Genomic DNA, 23,200 nt, shown 5'->3' with positions numbered 1-23,200 from the left:
AATTCAAGAGGCAAACTAAGGGTCAAGTGCCAAACAATATAGGTCAAAGTGATTTTAATGCCTAGATGACATCGATGTTAGATTTTCTGCAAGATTTTATTTGTTAATAAGTCTGGCTTCAGGTCTCGATATTTTCTTTAAATGTATTTACAGTTACTTGTTGCTCATAGCACTAACCCTTAAAAAAATAATCCCTTCAGCAATTTACTTGAAGGCACTCAAAAAAATTGGCAGGAATTTCATTTACGCAGCTACATTTATTTGTAAGCCCACAACAACACTTTTACCATTCTGTCAGACCTGCTTTATGTCTAGACATTTCAGTATCTTCAGTGGCTATCACTTAAGAACACCACTTAACTCCAGGTAAGTGGTTGCAGTCACTTACACAGCTTAACACTGAGTTGTAAGGAACCAATACTGTCCATATGCCAAGCTTCACAGACATCATACTTATCCAGAAAAGCTGTTCAGTCTAAAATATATTTCTTTGAGACAAGGCAAACACCTGAAATTTACTCCTATGTCCAGGCTAGCAATAGGGCAGGGAGAAAAGGGGGTGGTGTTCAAGGAGGGATCCACAAAAAATAACTAAATTTTCTTAACTTCAGGCCTTTTGCACAAGAAATACAGCAGCAGCCTATCTTTTCTAGTAGCATATAGGAGAAAAATCTCAAGTAATCTCACTTATGAAAGCCTAACTACAAGACCAGTTTAATATATAGAACAGTAACTTTTAGCTCTAACTTGCCTGTGCCAAATATGATTGTGTAGGGTAGCTACACATAGGAAAAAAAAAATCCTTCTCTGAGAGGAACATGCTATATTCCAGGATTTCCTAGTCATGCCAAAACTAAACCATGAACAAATCTAGGTCTTCTATCTGACTATTCAGTTGCAGTAAACCACTGAGCCACCTTCAAATGCCACACTCCTTTAACTTAGCTTATTGAGAGAAAGCTGATTTTGAAGGATACATTAATACAATCATCTCTGAAGATGTTTTTCGAGATATTTTCAAGATGTTTTGAAGATATTTTACGATGCGATTACATAGTGTTACAAAACTGATGCACAAATATGTATTTCAAGCCTCTGAAACATAAGTGTATAAGTGTATAACATAGCAGATAAAAATTAAGACTTCCATATACCAACATAGGTATGAAATCTACCTTGCTCGCCCAGGCATCTTCATCCCAAGAAGTGAGTTGTAATACACGGATTATTTCATTTATCTCGGCACTCATTTTCTCTACAGTGAAATTGCGATTTTTCAAGGCCTCTTCTATTCCCTGACTTTTAGAATTTTTTGTAGTTACAAAAATCTTCATAGCTGTGAAAACACCATCAATTAAAAAAAGGTACATACAAGATACAATCAATGCTCAAGGTGACCTCTTGCTGCATTTATAGAGAGAGAGCACATTTTCTTTTGTGTGAACCATTTCATCTCAAAAAGAGATTGTAGATTTAATACAGGAAGGAAAGTTATTTGCAGTAAGTACAGAAACAATGTCAGGCCTGTTATTTTTAATAAAACTTTGGAACTCCAGTTCAAAATAGACAGCAATTCAGAGTGATATTAAAAATTAAAGCCAAAAATACCTGAAATAAGTACTGGCAATAGCTCCTTCACGGTATTCATGGAGTTTACCAGCATAACTCTATGTTCCTGATGAGTTAATTCCTGTTGTCTCTCATCAATCATTTTGGCCATCTTTGTCATTCCTAAAGGTTAAAGTAACAGAACATAATATTACATTTCTTTTTTTATGACTAAGTCTGATTTGCAACAGTTGAGCTTTCTAAACAAGAACAAAGTGTAATAAGTTATGACTATATTGAAGTTTAAAACTTAATCTTTATAATAGCAGCTGTTACTTAAAAGCACATTCCAAATGCGTCAAAGAAGCCACTGATTCAAAACCTAGCCAGTACACAAAGTAGAATGGACTCCTCAAAATTCTTGATTTTAAATCCCGGCAATAAAATAGGAAAATACCCAAAATGACTGCTTTGGTGAACAAGTTTCACGGAAAGAGAAGATTGCTCTTTTTGCTTCATCTTCTCCTGTTCAAAATGAGGCAAAATCTATTTAGTCAAAGACAACTTCTCATGGGACATAAAAAAAAAAAAACAACCCACATTTAGAGAACACTATACCTTCATATGGAACTTAAAATATTCCAAATCTAGAAAACAGGGTAAAATACATACATATTAAATAAAAACATGATAATCTATAAACATGCTCTGTGACATGAGAGCTCCTAGTAATTTCTTTTATTTTACACTACATATGTATTCTTATTTATATACGTAAAGCACTAACTAGATTCCTGCTCTGTGTATACAAAGGCATTCTTCAGTTCAGTGTAATTTTATTTCCAACATCTTCCTACATTACCACATCATCTAGATTTTATAGAATGCTTTTGTTAAATACCTAAACTACTTTATGCTTGCTGAAATTAAAGCATTTAGAGTACTAAATGACTGAGATTAATGGTAGGTTTCATCTATAACAACCCAGTGCTTCACTGACCAATCACTCACTTTTACCAGCGCAAGTGTGAGTTAACACAGTGAAGTAACAAATAGTGAAGGAGCATCAAATAATGAACAAAAAGCATTTCTGTAACAGCTGGGCTTTTGCAGTATACTGCACGACAGCTATTTCTGCAACCTCGTTAAGATGCTAATATACGACATGCAGCTTATACTACTCTAGGAAATTCCTACTAGGCCCAACCATCTCAGTACAGACATTTTATCAGCTTAGTGGACTTCACAGCTGTGAGTGCTTAATTACAAAGCTTTTTCTTGTTTTGTTTTGTTTTACTAACACATGCTTACGTCCAGAGTAGGGAAACTACGTATCATCTGTGTAGTACATGCCATTTACCAACTACACATATCATTTGCAAACTCTTCTGCATTCTTGAGAGAATGTGAATCAGAAAATAGTCACCATTAACCCTCTAGTTTAGAACTCTTTCCAACAGGCACTTCCTAAGCAAGTGCTTTCTCATTGTTCAAACACTGAAAACATGGGTAAGGAAGGTGCTGGGGGTTAAAAAGGTAGTGGAAAATACTGTAAGTATGTTTATGATAGGCAGTAGCAAATCAAACCTGGCCCTAGATTCTTTGTGTATGTCACCAAATCCTCCATAGTCTCTACTACTTCCGCCACAGTCAGATATTCCAATATTCCTTTGCAGACACGGATGATTTTACGGACCTAAAAAAGGAACATTCCATCATTTGTTAGATGAAGCTAAGATACACCTGAATTAGAAATGCAAGCCTGTTACTAGAACAGCATAGGTATAGCATTTGCTAACATGACTTACAGGCAATCACAAAGGTCTGGGATACTTATCAAATTACCCAAAATGCCATTATTCAAGAATGCTGTATTGACAAAGACAGTATTTAAACATCATTCTACTACTCGGAAATGATAAATCCTACTTCCAGTGTTTGACTTTGTATGATAAATGAAGGATAGCATTGAGAATAGAAGTTATAAGGAAGTGCATTTAAGTATGCTGGCACGCTTGAAGTTTTTCAGTGCAATTTCACCAATTAAAAAAAACCAACCCTAACTTATATTACAAAGCAAAACTACATAGAAAGCAGACTAAAAACTTTCAGGGGAAATATTATTCGCCATACAGCTTTACATATGGATAAAGCATTATCCAGCATTCCAGTGGGAAAGGTAGATTCAACATCTTAAGCTTTCCAGAAAAATGTACTTCATTTACCTCTGGACATCTGCCTTAGCTTAACTTTTTCAGTTCATACTCGATTCCAAAACAGAATTCTCTGTCAGTTAATCTAACGTCCTGAACCACATTATTTCTGACACCACCACATATAATTCTCATTGAAGAATGAGCTAATTAACATTTAATTCATATCAACCACAAACAGTGTTCAGTCCCTAGAACAGATCATAGTTTCCTCTAAAACTCCTTTCAGTTTTGTCCCAGTGTTTATCTTGAAGCATAGTAGGACAGAGACATTTATTTGTGAAAATTCAATCATTCCAAACTAGTATTTTTCTTTTGGTTAACACACAGTTTTCAGACTAGTTCAATGAAGCAGTAACTCCATAGAAATCAACTCATTATCTAAACACTGGAAGCAGGGAGACTAAAAGCTATTAACTTCCTTGCAATTCTGTCCTATAACACATCATAGTAGCTGTTAAAAACCACTTTAAATAATGAAAATCACAAGTGCCACAGAGAAATCTCATAGCATTCTCCTCATTTCAAAGGAACATGCTAACAGTACCATGAACTGATTAAATGAGATACAAGGATGCCAAGTTAAGCCACTCAGAACAGCAGGAAGATTAACACAATTTCATAGATTAGCAGACTGTTGCATGAGTAAGATTTAGAATTAACACCAGCATTTCTAACAGTGTGAGCTTAATTTCCCCATGATAGCATGATATTTGATATTTAGAAATGAGCAAGACTCCACATTCCCAGAAAGAGGATTACAATAATAAGTAAGATCTGTCACCAAAAAAAAAAATATTAAAAAAAAAAAAAAAAAGATCAAATCAAGACACGCAAAATTTCCTTTTTTTCTTGCAACTCTGGCTTTTTTGTCCACCTGAGGATGGACAAACAGCACCTCTGAACTACTTTTTGGCTTATGCAGCAGCCAAAATACAGTAACTGTTACATCCATCAGAACACATCATCTGGCTGACCAGCCAGACAGTCCAAATTTGCACTACCTCCCATGCGCAAGGCCAGTGAAATTGCCACAGCTAATGAGTCAGACAGACATGTCTGGAAGTGGCCTAGGGCTTTTCAGTGAAAAGATACAGAAAATATAAGGCTCGGTAATGGGTATGGCGAAGGGAATACAGAAAAGTGTCAGGAAGATGTAAGACAGGGTTGATGGGATCTGGCCTTTTTGAGGAATAATCACAGGCATGCCTAAACATTCTATCATACAATGATGCTCTTAACAAAACAGACCAACAAGCCTAAGCTCCTTCGGACAGAAAGAATGCAAAATATGCTTCCAATATGCTTCCAAGCTAAAACAATCAAAACCACATCCATCTACTCAATCGTTTAGATTAGCTAATTCAGTTAGGTTGATATTTGAATAGTGCTATTGTGCAGATACCTATGTCAGTCATCTTGGCATTCTTACCTCTGCTTCATCAAATGTCAGAAGTAAGTCTGACGTTCCAGAAAGGATGCCTCTTGATCCATCAATTAGATAGTCACGCGCTGGTACTGAATAAGGATCTGCTTGTAGCATCTGGGCTGCCCGAACAAGTTTGGTGCAGGCATTCTCCACTCTGGGGAAGTCATCACACAAAACTTGCTGATTAGTTTCTATCTATACGACAACAGATTTGAGAAAACACTGGATTTGTTTTTAACTTTATTACCTAAAGCACTGCAAGCAAACTGTATTCTATACCTTTACAGTTTGAAAAGCAAGAGTACTTATTGTATTTATTTTAACAAGAAAGTAACCATCGACTATATGACACAGTTTTTCAGAAGTCATGCAATCTTCCAATGCAGGGAATATTTGAAAAATCACATGTACAGAAGTCAATACAGTGTCATTCAGGAGAGATCCCAACACAGCAAACCACCCTTCATTCTTAATGACAAGGGCAGGGGACAAAACAATTCTTCTTTTAGAACTTCACAATCAAAGTAATTGTTAACCTTTATCAGCCTTGCATTTACATTGTCATTCAAGAAGCAATTGCTGTGAATAAATATTAAATGATAGCTACATGTTAAGACAAGCGAACATAATATTAAGAAAACCAAGACACTGCACCCTGCTTGTTGAAGCTGTAAGTCCAGCTCTTCAGAGTGTTAACACTCACGACAGAAATAGCATTTTAAATAGCCACAAGATTTAGTGATAAGGAGTGAATTTCTAACGCAGCTTGCAATTCCAGGCTTCAAACCAGAGAGGAGGTTTTGCAAGATATTGCAACATGTAATTAAGGTAACACAGAAGGTACAATAAGCAAATGAGCTCTGAAATTAGGTTCCATCAGACCATTTAACACAACAATTTTAAAATACCAAGAACTGGAACATTGAAAGGCTTTTGGGTTCGTTCTTTTGTTGTAATTACTTCATGACACCCTAGAGAAATATAAAATTCAGACTTCACTTCCATGTTAGCTAGGCCACTTATGACCGTAGTTACTGACTACACTGACCGTGACTTTCCTCCATTCTCTCCCATTTCTTTGGCAGAAATCTAAGTGTAGTCTAACATATATGCTCTACGCATGCAGTGTGCTCATTCAAGTATACATGAGGTTCCAACAAACATTAAACCCTTTAATTACAGCAATACTATCTCTTCTAGCAACATTTTCGTGCTTTTCATATAGCTTATTTTCTACTGATCACTTGGACACCTTAATCATAATTTCAGCTAAGTACTATTGGAAAGTTACACAGCTATCCCATTTTCTCCCCTATGTTTCTTGCTAGCACAAGGCAGAACTTAATGGTTACATCTAAATTTAACAATACTAGAAATAAAATACTCATTACAGGAGAGCATACTTTTTTCAGAAAGTAAAGTTTTCAGGTAATGGCTCCCTAGAGGAGATCGAATTGGGCCAGCTGACCTTGTCATAACTTGCTCTTTAGCGAGACATCTGTTCAGCACATCAAATGGGGGTAACTCATAACTGAGTAAGAAAATACAGGAGGGCTTCAAGGCAGAAAGTGGGAATGCTCTGCTCATTACTATGCAATATACTTAGTTGTCTTATCAAAGTTAACTGACTTGCCTAAATTAGATTTCCACACTTGCTTGTCAAATTTATTCTTTTCAACCCTGCCAAGAAAGGGATTAAATGAATCACCTATTCAGCCAGCTCAGAGCTATAGGGTCAGAAATACTGAATTTCCTACAGTTCAATTTCATGGTCACCTGTTTAACGCTAGCAATTATCTCAAGACTAGCTTTTTCATTTGTAAAGAAAGGAATTAATGCAAATGTGTATTAACCCAGAAGTCACTATAATCAACGAAAATAAAGTTCCTAAAGATTTGAAGTTTTCTTTTACAGTTTTTAGAACTGAACCTCTGACCAGTAAACTTGCATTTTACTTATACAATGCCTATTTTGTATAAACTTCCCTGTGCATTTGACAAACCTCAGGAGTGTGCACTATGTACAAAAAAGCAGAGTGATGTTTATAAACCAACACCCTCCGTTCCCTGCAAAATATACATGCTAGGAAACAAAAGATTAGAATTCTGGGAAAAAAGTAATTAAAGTACTTAAATTAAGAATAAATTAAAAAACAGCAAACAAAAAGCACTGAAAATATTCACTGCAATGAACCTCTTGTTCTATCACAAGAATCAAACCCATTCACAAGTTTTGAACAGAAGTTCATTGCTCTGGTGAACTTTCTAATCCCTGTATTATATCACAACCTAAAAAAAGCCCCAGCTTTAAAAAATATAAAAAAGAAATTTTTTTTTTTTTTTTTTGAGGCATGACTACAATAAGGCTATGTTAACACCAGCCAAATTCTTTGTGAAGAAGACGCAAGTCTTGATATTTCCAACCATACTACCTTGGGTACTCAATCAGCTTCAATCCTTTTAATGTGTTCCTTATGAAATGTGAGGGAAAAAAAATAGCTTACTCTAAGCCACCATTCTACTTTTTAGGACTGACCTCTGCTTTTCCCAGACATGCCTACCCAAAAATGCCAGACAATGCCTGTGATGCTAGAATAATGCTCGTTTCAATTCCTAATCACCTAAGTTGTAGTGAGTTTAGATTACTTGCAGTTCTAGAAACGTAAATTTAAAAGCAAATATTTTACATTAACATTTGTTAATACAGTTACAAGCAAATGCAGGTCCCACTTGGCTACCAAATAATGTTAATATAGAATAGCATTACTGCTTGATTTGTTAAACGAGTATGTGTGTGCAAGTTACACACAGATGAATTTTTATTCCAGTGTAAACAAATGAGGTGTTCTCCTATTCTTTGCCTGGATATTACAGCTTTTCCCTTCTTTACAAGTGAAGTATAGCAAGTAATATGAACACATTGCAAAACATCTGATGTAAGTTATATGCATTACTCATACTCCCCAGTGATTAAGAGAATTAAGATAAAGAATGTGTCATTTTTTAACTCTAGGTCAATTGTTCCAACATGGTTTACGTCAGTAGCAAGCAAAGGTATGCATGATAGATCTTCTCCCTCATTCTCCAAGAACTGTTCCCTCAAAACTGATGGTCCTTTTGAATGAAGAAAATGTGGACAGGGAATGCAGTGTTAGTACACACTCACTACTCCTTAGTACATGCGCACTGCTCCTTACCCCATCATCCATGTGCCAGTACCAGTTTTGCTGGAGCACTCCCTTGAAGAGGAATGCCAATTCCTGAACTAACGCTTCAGAAACAAAAAACCCTCCTCTCAGGAAAGACAAAAAAAAAAAACAAAAAAACAAAAAAACAAAAAAAAAAAACCAAAACAAAAAAAAAAAAAACCCACAAAACAAACCCCCCACAACCTTCATCTGTTTCACTTCCTGCATTCAAATGCCCTTTAATGCAGGAAAAGGTAGGACTCCCTTGGCAGTTCACCTGTGACTGTCACTTGTCACTACAACAAAGACATCACTGACAATATACTCCAGAGTGCTAACAAGGAGCTGTTAACATGTACTAGTTCATTTTGACATAAACTCCAGATTAATAAAAAAGCCCAAATGCAATAGATTATCATTCAGAAAGATGATTGAACATTCCTAACTCATGTTACTGCATCTAGGAAAACAAGTACTATGTGAAGTTTTCATTACTGTAACAGATAGCTTTGTTTCCTATTTTTCATTATATCACAATTCAAGCAGTCATAAGTTGCTGCAGAAAAAGTTCTTGCATCCAGCATAAAGTGGTACTACTCAGCAGTGTCTGTATCACATTTCTACTAAGTCTTCGTGATCTGCTAAATGTTGACCAAGAGCTGGATACAGTATAGCAATAATAAAATCTCTTTTTCTAAATACTTTACTCCTCTAGGTGAACAAGAAACTGGGAACTAACTAAAAACTCTACATATCCTTGAAAATGAGCACAATCAAAATTACATGTTTGTATACAACTTGTCAAGAAGCAAGTAAAAAGTTTTGGTCTCATTTCAACACATAAACGCTCCCCTCAAGAAAATTAAAATAAATAAAAGAAACCAAACCCCTCTGCACCCAAACAAGATCACACTCCAGGAACACAACATAATAAATACTGTAGTGGATTGTATCAAAGGCCCATTTAACTCAGTATCCGGTCTCCAAAAGTAGCTGCAAGTACATGCCTAAGGAAGGTTAAGAACAGGATAAGTATTTATCATACTTCCTCTGGGCATTCTCCCATCCTCCAAGTACTTTCAGTTCTTGAAACTTCCTGCAGTTTGTCTATTTGATAACCTACAAGGGATTCTTCTAAGTACTTATCTATTAACCTCCAAACCTATAAAAAAATTTTTAGCAGCACATGACTTACTGTACAAAGCAGCTCAGTTCTCTCTTTTGTTGGTTTATAAACTTAAAGCAATGCCCCCATGAAGTTCTCGCACAAGAAGTATCAATCTTCTCCATGCGACTCATACTTCCTTAGACCTTTGCCAGGCCTCAGTCCCCACTTGCCATCTTTTCCTGAAGAGTTCCAGCTTTGCCTCATGCAGAAGCAATTCTATACCTTTGTTCTCACAGTCCTTCTATTTGCTTTTTCCAGTTTTACAACAGCCTTTCTAAAACTTAGGTACCTCAAGTGCATTCAGTATTCAAAGCATGGGAGAAAAAGCACACAGTGCAGTGACATATTGGTCTCCCATTCTTTGCCAATAAACCTAACATTTGATTTACTTTTTGACCACTACTGAGCATATAGTGGATGCTCTCGCCCCTGTATCACAGCGCGCCATTGGTAATGGTCAGTTCGGAGTCGATCATCCTACCTGATGCTAGACCTGCTGCTCTCCCACGTGTGCATCGTCTCAGATCTTTCAAAATAATTTTATCTGCACTTAATATCAAGTCAGTCAGTTTAATAAGGTGCTGCTGTAATTTCTCAGTCACCCATTAATCTCACTACCCTGAGTAAGACATCAGGTAATCAGCAAGCACTTTTGCCTCACAGCTCATCCTGGTTTCCAGAGCATTTGTGAACATGGTGAAAAGCACAAGCCCAGCAGAAATCTCCACAGCCCTCTGATTACCTCCTGCCATTGTAGGGCAATGTAATGTAGTTAATCATGTAATTTTTTCCTTTCACTTCAAATTTTCTCTTTTCCATACAAGAAGTTAACTTATTACCCTGTGACTACTTCAATTTCTTAAAGGCCTTCAGACTTTGCCAAAACATTTAGAAATTGGTATATAATTTATCACCTCGATTACCCTTATCCCTGCTTGTAGTATTTCTAAGAACACCAACAGATTTAAAAGGCAGAATTTCCCTCCACAGAAACAGTACCAATTCAACCAAAACAAACCATATGTATTTGAGATTTGTTAATTCTCTCCTCTAGTATAGAATGTCTAGTCATTTGCTCCAAAGGTATGTCAGACCTATAGACCTCCTGTTCCCCAGATGCCCCTAGAAAGTTATTCAGGCAATAGTATCACTTTGACTGACATACCAGATGGTCTCAAGTGTCAGACTGTATTACACTAATAATTCAGCTATTTCATTCTTGAACTCTTACGCTAATACCACCTGGTCTTAGGCATTTTTTAAATTATTTTGTCCTAACATAAATTTTCTCTTTAGACATCACCTTTGCTCTCCATTTTAGTATTTTCTTAGTTGCCTCAATGCTTTCGTGTTCTGACTATCTGCCTGTTTTGTGTTTGGGAATGCAGTAAAATATTCAGCCATTCTGTACACATTGGACAACACTAATAGAGAGGTCACTGCATTCAGTAGGTTGTAGGGCAAAACCACTTCAGTGAAAGTTTGTCAGTTGGCAGTAAGAGGTTTGGCAATTTCACAAGGAGTGATGTATGATTTTTAAGACTTCAGGCAGCAGAAGGAGAAGGTCAGTTGTCCTTGACACCGAGCCATGGAATTAAGAGTGTCAGTCACCGCTCTTCAAATCTCTTACATTTCCAGGCAGTTGTGTCATGCATCAGATGCCTATACTGACAAATATACACTTTTCCACCAGACAAATTAATAGAAAAGATTGAGAACACCACATTTTATCTGACACTGTTACACAAAACTACAATAGCACACAGGTAAGAAACATTATTACTCTGTTGTGGTTTGTTTTTTTTTTAAAAAAGGCAGAAATACCCTGGATATGTACCTGCACATACAGAATGTAATGGGAAAAGTCACTGCTGGCAGAAACGTTCCTGATAAAGGTCACCCTTGAGACCCTGAAGAGCTATTCAAGCATAAAGAGTATTTTCAATCTCTAATAGGCAGAAATGATTAACAATGATCTGTCATCAGAACAGGTTTCCTGTACCTACAATAGAAGATTTACAATAAAATGAGTTTACTTGATAAACGCTGGTGGCATATCCCTTTTCAAGATCTGGTCTTCTGTTGTCTGCACAGTCTCTTTTCCAACCTGCAGGAAAAAAAAGTCATATTTCAGATTTGGAATCTCACTGCAAGGCCTAGATGAAAACAAATAGCTAACTAGCAACAACAAAAATACTTGTACTAATGATAATTCCTTTCACTAGGTTTGCTGTTGCTGTATCTGTTTTTGAGACCACTATACACTGTGGTTAGACTAATGCTTTAGAAATCTTATGCTGTTTCCTGCCAACATCTCTACTAAATTAACTGGGGGAGGAAGACCACTATTCCCTCTTCTCACTCTCCACAGAAACAATACTACTTGTTCGCTGCACTTAGTTGTAAAATCTTAATCACTGAGAACTCCACAGGCTTCCCTCACTCCTAATCCCCACAAGCCAGAAATCAAGTTCGAACTAAGAAAAAAAGTTACTCCCATCTTGCTATTCAATGTGGTCTATCAGAAAAAAGTAGTTAATTACTAAGAATACACCCCACATCTATATTCACACCATCCTTTAGGCAAAAATAATTATGCAGAAGCTAATAAAGAAAGAGATAGAGTAAGACCTGGAGTTTTCTATACACTAGCTCTTGTGTTACACAATAGAAGTCTTTATAATTGGTAGCTGGCTCTCTGAACTGTGAGATCACTAACTTGACAAAATATTTCCAGCTCCTTTGTTCACTGCATTTTTCCAGCTGAATAAGCTATTCAGAAAGGCACCACAAAGCAGAAGGTCTTTAACTCAGACACTCGATTGTGCTAAGAGCTACCAGGCCTGATCAAGCTAGACAAGATAGCCCTGAAAATCCCTGATCAGCTGGTGTTTAACGATTTGCTGGTTTTTGACAGAAGTTGTAGTATGCCAGTAGGCAAAGCACTTGCTAATTCTAATGCTGAATAGCCTTCCAAAAGCACAATTTCATTGCAAATTTTCACTGCCTGCCAAAAACTGTCTCCCTAGTCTAGTCCTTTTCAGAGGGGCTTTACAGAAGTATGTTGGCCCTAGTATTTTATTTGGTTTAAACACCAAGTCAGTGTAACCTACCTTTTTTTTTAAAAACTATTAGTACTACACTCACAAGTAGTCACATAGATATTTATATGAAGGGAAGAGCAGAGAGAAAGTTAAAGGTCTTCCATTTTTTGGTAGGTTTCTGTCCCTTATGTTCACTGTAGGCTCATTAACAGCCGTGGTCCCTCCTAGTGCACAACACTGCAGTGTTGCTTTGACTCAAACTTTACAGCAAGGCCTCAGGAGCACAATTATATCTCATGCCCCGTTTCTTGGCACAGGGTTACATGACCCACCAGAGAGTATGCCTCTTTGTTCTAATTACTGCACTCAGGAAACATCCTGTATATTTCTCAAATATTTGTATGCACACATGCATGATACAGACCACACAGAAAAAGGAGTAATTTGCATAAACTTTGCATTACACATTGTTCAAACAGAAGGCTGTCAAAGGTGAAAATGAAGAGTAATATTTTATTTCCAAAGAACCATGCCTTCAAGATTTATTTCTCTTGCAGCTGTACCAATCCGCATATAGTTCAGTATATTTAAAAAAAAAAAAAAATTCTGAGGATATAATTGTAAAAAATGCATGAAAAATAAGTTGGGGGGGGCTTCAATGTGAAGGTCATTCTAACAATCAATAGTATTACTTTATATTGAACAGTCAGGAGCAACCAAGAAACAACTTCCGCTCAAGTTACAACACATCACGTCTAAGTTACTTCTAGTTTTATTAGACCATACAAAACTGGTATCTTTACTCAGTCTGGCAAGCATAAGTCTCTTCTGTAAGAGGATATATCTAGGTTCACTACTCAAAGAAGCATTATCAACTAATTGTAGATACGTAAGCACTTAATACTTTTAAACATACACTCACACATATATACGGACACTCTTTGCTATGGCTAGCTATGATTTTTAGACTTCAAATTAAAGTAACATACAGGATATGAGTCAATTCCCATTTTCATTTTTTGTGAGGAGTTTTAACCTCAAAACTGTCCTAAACCCCAAAGACGTTTCTCTTTCAAGTTCATCACAAAGCAGAAACATTAATTCCTCCAGTATCCTCAGCACTATATAGCACACAGACAGAACACAAGATTTCAGGCAGTTTTCATGAGGCCTCAATTAAGGAGGTCCCCTACCTTTCTAGAAGAAAGGACTTCTTACTGTATTTTAAGCACCAATACACGGCACACACTCACAGAATCTGTTTAAGTCTAAAACATTGAGGTTCAAAGGAAAGCATTTCATATTTACAAAGCTATTAATTAACCTTTCCAGAAGTTGCTCTTTGCATTTGTACTCAAGGCATAGAGATGGTATGCAAAGAAAAATGTATTTCACATACCAGTTAACAGGCAAAGTCTCAAAACATGAAGCCATATTCATGACTAAAAATACACAACCCCCCCAAAAGAGTTTTGTGGGTTTTTCTTTTCAGCTTTGTGGTTAAGGGGATTTTTTGTTTGTTTGTTTTGTTTCTTACTTTTTGTTTTAATAAGATCTGGTTTCCTCAGGCTGAATTTTACATGCCCTAACCAATAGTATCACTCAACTCTACCTTCCCTGTACTCCAACACCAAGGGAATGAAGATAATTTTTTTTCCCCCCTGAAGATGTAGTATCTACACATTCTTCATCTCAGACAGAATGCTTGTTGAGCTTCAGGCTAATACAGAACAATTATCTGGGAAACCTGTATTTTATTTCTATCCAAGAGAAATCCAGATCTATCTGGAATCTATATACATGTGGAAAAAAAGTGATTCCTACTTTGGTTTCAGATATTCTTACCTAAGATAATCTTTCCCTAACTGGGAAGCAGGAGTCTCAATGGAAACTTTCAAGTAGTACTCAAGTGGCCATTCCTCATGGTTCCAAAGAAATTGCACTGGTTAGCACAGTGAAGAGGCTGTAACTTGTTATGTACTGGGTACTTCTTATGTGCAGGACACTGTACCTGCCCAGAGCAGCACAAAGTAAGGGAAGCTCTCAAGCAAAACTTACCAAGACAGTTTCATAATTACAACTTCTACCCACCCATATTCCTTTCCATACTCTTTGGGAGATTAGAGGCAAATCAGCTGAACAAACAATGAGCTACTTCCTGCTTACTCCCTGCTACTCAACAACAGGGATCAAGAGGCAGACAAGTCTAGAAATTTAAAGGAACTGGGACACACACAAGTCAGAGGCCATATATGGCCACTGAAAAGCCTTCCAGGAAAGGACTTCCTGCTGCTTTTGGTTTTTAACCCTGCTCGTAGGTTTCATGCACTCTTATCTGTCAGTGATAAGTAGATCAGTACATTGTAAGCTTCCTCCTAGGGAGTATTTTCTGAATGGAAAAGCAAGAGGAAGACTTTCTGATCAGGCTGAGGTCTTTCCTTAAGACCAGTTTTGTCTGCTTCTACTGCAGGAAAGACATGAGCACCCCACAACGGCCATTTCCCATCTTCTTAGCCTGCTGGATATAGCAAAGAACAGCTGTTCAGTGCAAAGGAAAAATAGTTTCAGCTTCTGTAATTCTCTAAGAGTTTGTTTAAACAAAGACACCACAAACAGGCAGTTAATACCCAGTTCTCTTCTAGAAGGTTGAAATTAAGAACTGCATGTATCACATAGAACAACACACACAAATATTTAAGATGAGAGTACAAGGTTTATTTTTGGGGGTGGTTTCATTTGTGGGTTTTGGGTGGGTTAAAAAAGATTCTCCTGAATGCTTGTAGTGACAGTAACAGTTCGACAATTTGCCAAAATGCTGTGAAATTTTCCTTGCAGCTTATATGATTTCCCCAGTTGAAAAGGAAGATGACCTTAGAAGAATTAGTTCTTGCAATGCTCTAGAAGCTAACTTAAAACATCTGTCATTTTAGCAAGGAGCCTAAAAACATTCCTGTATCATCATCCAGTGAACACATACAGCCCTGGTGGTAACACCCTAGCAGAGTCCCAGGTTTCTCCCAAGAAATAAGCTACGGTGTAAGTTTTGCTTGACAAATCAAAGTACCACTCAAAATGATCTAGTTTGTATGCTGTAAAAGCAACTTTGCCGTCAGCCATCTCACATGAATTTCCAGTTAGTGGTTTATGCATTCTTCCATGTTTTGCAACCTTCCAGGAAGAATGGTGACGTTACAACGGGAGCATTAAATCTCACATTAAAAATCTGTTATACATCAGTGCAGTTCCATGAAGTTCTCTGCAACTTCCTTCTCATTTCTTTAGATGTCTGTCCTGAAAAAATAATCAACTTTAGTATCTGCTGTAACTCCACAGTGACATCAATTTCTACATTGCATAACCATGTCTAGAATCCATCTCAAAACAGAGTTGCCACTCCTTTTCCCTCACCCACATTTTAAGAAAGCAAAACTGGCCTAGATGCCAAGACTAGATGGAACAATCCATCAAGCAAAGTTAGAAGCAAGCCAAAGTTACACCAAATTTATACCTACTCCTTGCTGGCATAGATGCACATTTCAGTCTGAGCTAAAAAATACAACATGGGCAGAGAGAATTAAATCTTTGTGAAAGCATTTGAATTCGGGTGACATACTGAGGGGTCTTACACATCACAATATAAGGAAAATGATGACTGAAGTTAATGGTATCCAGTTGTGTGTCCTATGCCTTTCATAGAGTTCATCCCTCCCCAAAAGGCTTGTCCATTGAAGGCCTAGAAAGCAGGTCCTTTATCTCAAACTAAGATCAGAGACAGTTTGTCTCAGTGGGTTCAAAAGTGGCAAAGGCTCAATAACCACTCCACAATTGTTCAGTTTTCCCTTTGTGAAACAGTCATTGGAACCAAATTACCTGGAAAGTTTTTGGAAAGGAGCTCTGGCAGATAATGAGAAGCAAACCAGGACTTACCTGTTTACTCTCACCATTGTCAGTCACAGTATTTTGACTGCAACCTGTGTTCTGTCTTTATTTACAGTATCAAGTAGATCCAGTTGTTGGTATTTCAAGCTATTTCACTCAGCTCTTTTAGAGTTGGAGACAACGTTGTTTTATTATGCCCTGACCCTTAGCTACCATAATCCATGCGGTAAATGTTAGCAGAACAGAATTGCATACAATCTAACACAGCAGCAAAGCATAGAACTTTGCCAGATGCAAGTAAAACAGTTTTGGGGTACATCATATTTCTTGGTCCCACCTAAATATTACAAGTTAAAGTTACTCAGAAATTATCATCAGATGACACAAACTGCTTCCAGTGAAGACAGAACTTTCTGCAAACTGTGAACAGAAGAAACAAGCAATACTGAAGTGTTTCTAGAAGAATCTAAGAGAACAGGTTTACAGGCCACTTCCCACAATCTTGTCATCCAGTAAGACTGAAAAAAAAAGTCATTTATAACAAGGTCCCCTTTTTTTTTTTTTTTTTTTTTTTTTAAGACAAAACTTTGGTTTTCCTTCAAAAGCTTTCTTGGAAGCATTTAATTAAAGAAAGTTTCCAATTTCTTCATCACTTCACTCTCATCTTGCTTTGAATTAAAAAAGTGTGATTGATATGTCACTTGCAATTAGTGAGTTTAACACTGATTTAAGAAGCTTTAAGTTTTTCTACTTCTCTGTAGAGGACTAGGCCAATGCAATTAGAGACTGAAAAATAAGTCCAAATAAATATGCAGCTGAATTCTCTCCCTACTTCTAGTTTACATCAAATGAACAATGCACATATACTACCAGTGACATCAGACAAAATGACTACTCTTCCTTCAAGCCAAGCATGAACCTAAAGAGACTGCAGAATCAGAGCCTATCTATCTACTTTGCCTTTCAGTTAATATGGAAGCTGAACACTGGCTCCCACTTTTCTCATGATTACCCTGAAGACTGCATTTCAGGCATAAAAAGGTACAATTTCAAAGTCATCTGGCAGACAAATTAGAACACTCCAGCCATCTGGTCCCCAAGAGCAGCAAGCTGACCTACCTGTCTACACTGGCGATTAAGACAAATTCAATTGGCTTGAGGCTAAGGAAATCCTGCTGTCCAAGTATAATACATAACTATGGAACAAGAACCATATGGAAACTAGAAAGTGACATCATTTGGGTACCAAAAGACTTTTACTCATGCTGCTGATGTCTAACTCTGTTACCAGTGCAGAGCTGAATTACAGGATAATAGCTAATTGCAGGATGCACAACTTACATACAGGAAATAAAAGCACATACTGATTATGTGAGACTTTTCACAGAATATAATTTGGAAATTAGTTCTTTTACCAAGATAAGAGATTCTTCTTCTAAACCAGTACTTCAGAGTTAAAACTACTTTAAGACATTATAACTCCATTTCAGTCAAATAACATGTCAGCTCTGACCTTTGAGCATATAAAAAACTCACCTGGAAAATAAGATACAGCAATTGCCCTCTACAAATGAGGTTCACAGCTGCAACTAGCTACTTTTATCTTACAAGAAAGTCTAAGGAACATGCCTCATACCAAACAGCATCCAGATTCCAAAAGCTCTTCCAGTTAATTTGCATGTACCCAGACCTGTGAATCACTACTAAGTTTCAAAGCACCTCTTAACATAAATCCTGCTGCAGATGTATGCACAGATTAGTACACTACTAAAAGATAACGCTACTAAAAGATAACGTGATACAGAGCTAAATTCTCTCATTATTCAGACTTGTCTGAAAAGTGAGCAACCAAACACCATGATCCTGCTGGTAGGTTTGCTTAATGATCTGCTAATATCCGCATGTTGGAGAAAATTTTGTTTGATGAAGATCTCTCCCCACCTCGCCTCCAACAATTGAGATGCATCCTGTTCCCCCAGCCATCAAGGAGAAGTATCTAGAAAGTTTACTTAAGATTAAGGCTTTGGGGCTCTGTTGGTAACAGAGTAATAATAAAAAGCCTTACCATAGGAAGTTCATAGATCACATGAAGTGGAAGAAGGATTTCTTTCAGATACAGCAGAGTGACCTATGAGAATCTCTGTTTCTAACACAGATAAATATTGTACTGCACAGACAGGCTCTAAACCAACCCAAGCTATAGCTTTACATAGATAGGAACAGTCTTTTTTCCCAGGCTGTTTTCCTTCCTGCATTAGAATGACAAACTAAATTGGGGGTGGTCTTTGTAACAAGAATACTAAATTGTTATTTCATTTTCTGTGTTGCCATAGAAAATATTCAAGGTGCTGAAAAAAGAAAAGACAAGTTAATACGTTAGTTCTTGAGTCAGTTTCAGATGTAGAACAGTAGAGAAGTTTCTTCATCTCAAGTTCCCAAGATGACTAAATCGGGTGCAATGCAGATGTCCACTCTAAATGCCTTAATTTCCCTTTGACTTTTAGTTAACTACAAAATCTGTTGTTAATTTTATGACCCATTTTACTTTTTGAAAACACTGCTAATTTGACAGGTATTGTTAACTACATGAGGCATTTCAATGTACCACAACTGAAAACATAGGTTGGCTACCAGGCACTGAATTTTAGGATCTTCTATTTGTTAATATGCAAACTTGTGCTGACTTCTGAATACCAGTCTGTCCAACACTGATTCTCCCTCTTCCACATAAAGGAAGGGCAGCACTGCTTCCCTTATGAGCTCCTTCCTAGAGCATCAGCTGTTCCAGAGTAACAGAATTTTTATCTAAGTCGAAGACAGCAACCATTTCCTGCAGGAAGACAAAATTTATAAGCATGAGAAAGAAAAAGCATTTTTGAACACCTCTGATAGCAGGGGGAACAGGAATACTAATAACCACTGATTTTAAACGATAGCAAATCAGAATAAAGACTCACTTTTAGCACCTGATCGGGGTGGAGCATTTATCAGTAGATAAATGGAAGAATACTCACCACCCCGCCATTTTGCCAAAGCCACTTTTCACCAGAAGACCCTTCATTCTAAGCAGTTATGAAATTTTCTTATGACAATTCACAGATGAACTCTATGAAATTCCATGGGCCAAGTTACTAAACTTGATTTCACCTGCCTGTCATCAGTGCTGGCTTATTTATCTGCAGCCTTGTCAAGCAAGTGTCTATTTCCATTACCTTGATGGTTTAGAAAAACTAAATGGGTTTAGTGCTAAAGCATGTACTGAGGCAGACAAGGAACACGTAAGAAATACCACCTTCACCTATTTACTTAACCTGCAAATGCAGGAACTAGAAAGAGTTCTGTCCCTCACCGACTTTGTTTAATCCTAGTGTTTCCCTCAAGGGAAACATACTCATCTAAAGTTACCTTTAACGATAAAGTAGTCTTTTTCACTGAGTTTTTAATATTAGATCTTCACGTGCTCACTAATATATGACTGAAGCAACACAAACTCGCAGCATTCATCTTTTGGCATAAGGCCTGCCACAGTAAATGTTTCTTCACCAGTCAGATAGGTACTAACATAGTATTTTATAGTTATTATTCACCTTCTGTAGCATATTGGATAATTTGTCTTTCATAAGAGTCTCATTTTACTTAACAGTTAATTCACGTGTACTTAAGTTAATGGTGTAAATCATTGTTCACATGTTAAATGCGATGTTTTAATTAGCTACAAGAATATCTAATCACATTAAATAGAATAAGGACCAGAAATGGTGGGCTGTTTTCCAAGGGACAGTGTTCATTTTCTAAGGGACAGCACCGTTAAGAACTGAAGTGTGTCAGAAACTTGACAGCATGTGATTACTTCCCAGCTAGATTTTGTCTTCATTGCTTCTGATCACCAGCTCTGCAAGCAATTCAGCACGTAGACAACAACCCACTTATATGTGGAGTCAAAGAATTTGCAGCCACTCAGCAGAAATAACTGATAGAGGATATTAAAAAAAAAAACCCACCAAAACCCTAACAAAATGTCTCATCTGGCATTAGTTCTGAGTTAGACGAAGACTTATTCAGCTGTTCAAATTAGTTTTTAATGAAATTAAGCTTACTATGTGGTCAAGTAACAAACTACTTTTCACATCCAAAATAGCTTTACAAACAACTACTTTCAATAGCATTTGCTATTTATTTCTTGACTCACACTGAAAAAAAATATTCTTTGAAAAGAGTAAGTGCTTTTTGTGTAAAGGCTAATAAATTATAGCAGATGTTGCTAATGTAGTCAGAATCACCTACTATGGAATGACATAACCAATAAGAGCCGTGTAATCTAAATACTAGCTGTCAGTGATTCCCTCGAGAATTTATCATTTAACTCATTCTACAGAGCTAATTTCTCACTCACAACAATTGTCTTCCATGCCATCTAGAACCGAACCTACTCTTAGCCACTTTTACAGTCTACATTCAGGCATCACAACCTACTTTCACCCAAACCGGTGCCAGAGCCAACCTAGTTCTAAACCAGTGCTTTGGCACAACATTAATATAAATTACATTATATTTCTCTATGTTCACCCAATTGAAGCATTATGAAAGCACTACCCTTACTCTAGCTGTCCCTACTGGAAAGCTTAGTTCACATAGCTCAGTTCACACTGAAATCTGCGTGACTTTTTAACAACGGATTTGTTTGGCCCTATTCCTGTAGGTAGTAGCATGTGAACATGGGATGAACAGACTTTCTCAGTGTAGCTCTGTAACATGAAGCTACTACTATTCTCAATCAAAACAAAGAGGGAAAATCAAGTAATGTAAGCAAGCAGCTTAAAGGTTACAATTCCACATATACAAATATCTAGGCTAAAACTGCTTATTTCGTTAAGTTCCTATGATTGGCAAAGCTGTCCAAAGCCTAGCTTTACCTCTTGCATGTAAGCGGAATAATCTTGGTCACTATTACTTTGAAGCTGTAGAGAGGTAAAGTCTTTATAAACTTGCCTTAAAAATAATTACAATAAATAAATAAAAACTTTAAATTTGACACTGAATCATAAAAAGACATCAGAGAGTTCAACTTTTTAAAACTTAACATTTTAGCGCTTCGTCATGCCAGACACAGTACCTATTATCCAGTTTACATATAAGAGGAGATCATCGTTGTGTCACGTTAGAACAATGTTGACAAATCAAATCCACCTTGAAAAAATGATATTAAAGCACCACCAACACTTGGTAGCATAATTGCTACTATTTTGAGAAGTTATAGGTACCATTCCAAACTGTTAAATTCCTTTTAGAAGTTTAACAGAAATCAATGAAAAAGTCCTTTAAATCTTTGTAAGATAAACACATTTAGAGATGAAGTTCCTTTACCTGCTACAAGAATGTGGCTGAAAAGCAAAATAGCACTATTGCTACAAATGCACCTATAAGCATCTCAGCTTGTTCAGCCAGAAGAGAAGGCTGCAGGGAGACCTTATCATGGCCTTTCACTACCTTAAGGGGGCCTACAAGAGGTCTGGAGAGGGACTTTTCACAAGGAACACGTAGTGACAGGACAAGGGGGAAAAGATTCAAGCTAAAAGAAAGTAAATTTAGATTAGCTATTAGGAAAGCATTTTTCATTACGAGGGTGCCCAGAGAAGCTGTGGATGTCCCATCCCTGGAAGGGTTCAAGAACAGGTTGGATGGGGCTTTAAGCAACCTGGTTTAGTGGAGGGTGTCCCTGCCTATGGCAGGGGGGGTGGAACTAGATGGTGTTTACGCTCCCTTCCAACCCCAACCATTCTATGATTCTAGGATCTCCTATAACAGGAAGCTACACTTGTTCCCGGCAACATTTTGTCCTACTTGAGGAAGTTGCTCCAAATTTAAAAACAATGAAACAGAAGAGAACCCCTCTTCCGAGCAACCATTATACTATATTAAAGAGAAATACAAGGTTTTGGGCCAGCTAACAAGTGACCTGGAAAACCTGTCTGAACAAAGGAATTGCACTAAATTGTGAAAGTAGAAGCTAGATCCATCAAGTGTACAAACCCCTTTACAGCTAACTACCTCCACTGCCACACAGTAACAATGCTAGTTATCAGCATCACCAAAATATTTAAAACAAATAAGTCATGTGCAGGAAAGCTTGCTCCTTGCAAGAAAAAAATCTGCCACAGCGAAGGCTAAACAACTCTTTGTAGCAGTTAGTAACTGCTTCAGGGTCACCAAGTCTCTTTAGCATTTCACTATCCCAAGAAATTGTAGAACAGGCCAGATATTCCAACTGTCCTCACCATCCTCACCACCCATCCCTCACCCCTCCTGCCTCAAAAAACTGCCAGAGCAAAATTGTTTTGCCAGAAATTAGACTGCACTTCAGAGATAAGCCACTTTGTATTCTATAGCTTTGAACTATGATAACGTCTCATGGCAAGCCAGGAACGGGGCGGGGGGGGGGGGGATCAGATCAACAGAAAAATACATTCCTTCCTGCTGCACGGGGAGTGGGCTGGGCTGACAACTCAAGTGCCAGTGGAGTCTAGTCAGAGAGCTAAGGAATGCAGGTTTGCTCCAACATTAACTTGAGAGAAAGAAAAGAAATGCCATGCTACCACCTTTTTTTCCTCTCCTCACAGAAAGACTGAAGTCAAGCTGACGCCTACCTAAGATTTACTGATGTTCCCACTCCCCACCCCTTCATTCTTTGAGAAAAAGGGAACTTTTTATAAGTGTGGCAAAGAGTCAAACAGC

General features: G+C 37.3%; 1 protein-coding gene across 2 annotated transcripts in view; it reads right to left on the bottom strand.

The window, feature by feature from the left end:
• Positions 1 to 23,200, bottom strand: part of VCL (vinculin) — a 64,185-nt gene that overhangs the window by 27,643 nt on the left and 13,342 nt on the right. For both annotated transcript variants that reach the window (XM_030488963.1, XM_030488962.1), the window contains exons 2-6: positions 11,582 to 11,652; positions 5,194 to 5,344; positions 3,136 to 3,244; positions 1,609 to 1,731; positions 1,176 to 1,336 (exon numbers count right to left, since the gene is read on the bottom strand). In XM_030488963.1, coding sequence (XP_030344823.1) covers positions 1,176 to 1,336; positions 1,609 to 1,731; positions 3,136 to 3,244; positions 5,194 to 5,344; positions 11,582 to 11,652 — 615 coding nt within the window. The remainder of the gene's footprint in view (positions 1 to 1,175; positions 1,337 to 1,608; positions 1,732 to 3,135; positions 3,245 to 5,193; positions 5,345 to 11,581; positions 11,653 to 23,200) is intronic.

This window comes from Strigops habroptila, chromosome 5 (genome assembly GCF_004027225.2).
Source record: "Strigops habroptila isolate Jane chromosome 5, bStrHab1.2.pri, whole genome shotgun sequence".
NCBI classification, from domain to species: domain Eukaryota; kingdom Metazoa; phylum Chordata; class Aves; order Psittaciformes; family Psittacidae; genus Strigops; species Strigops habroptila.
Note: the sequence above shows the minus strand (reverse complement) of the source record. Positions and strands in the feature narration are given on the sequence as shown.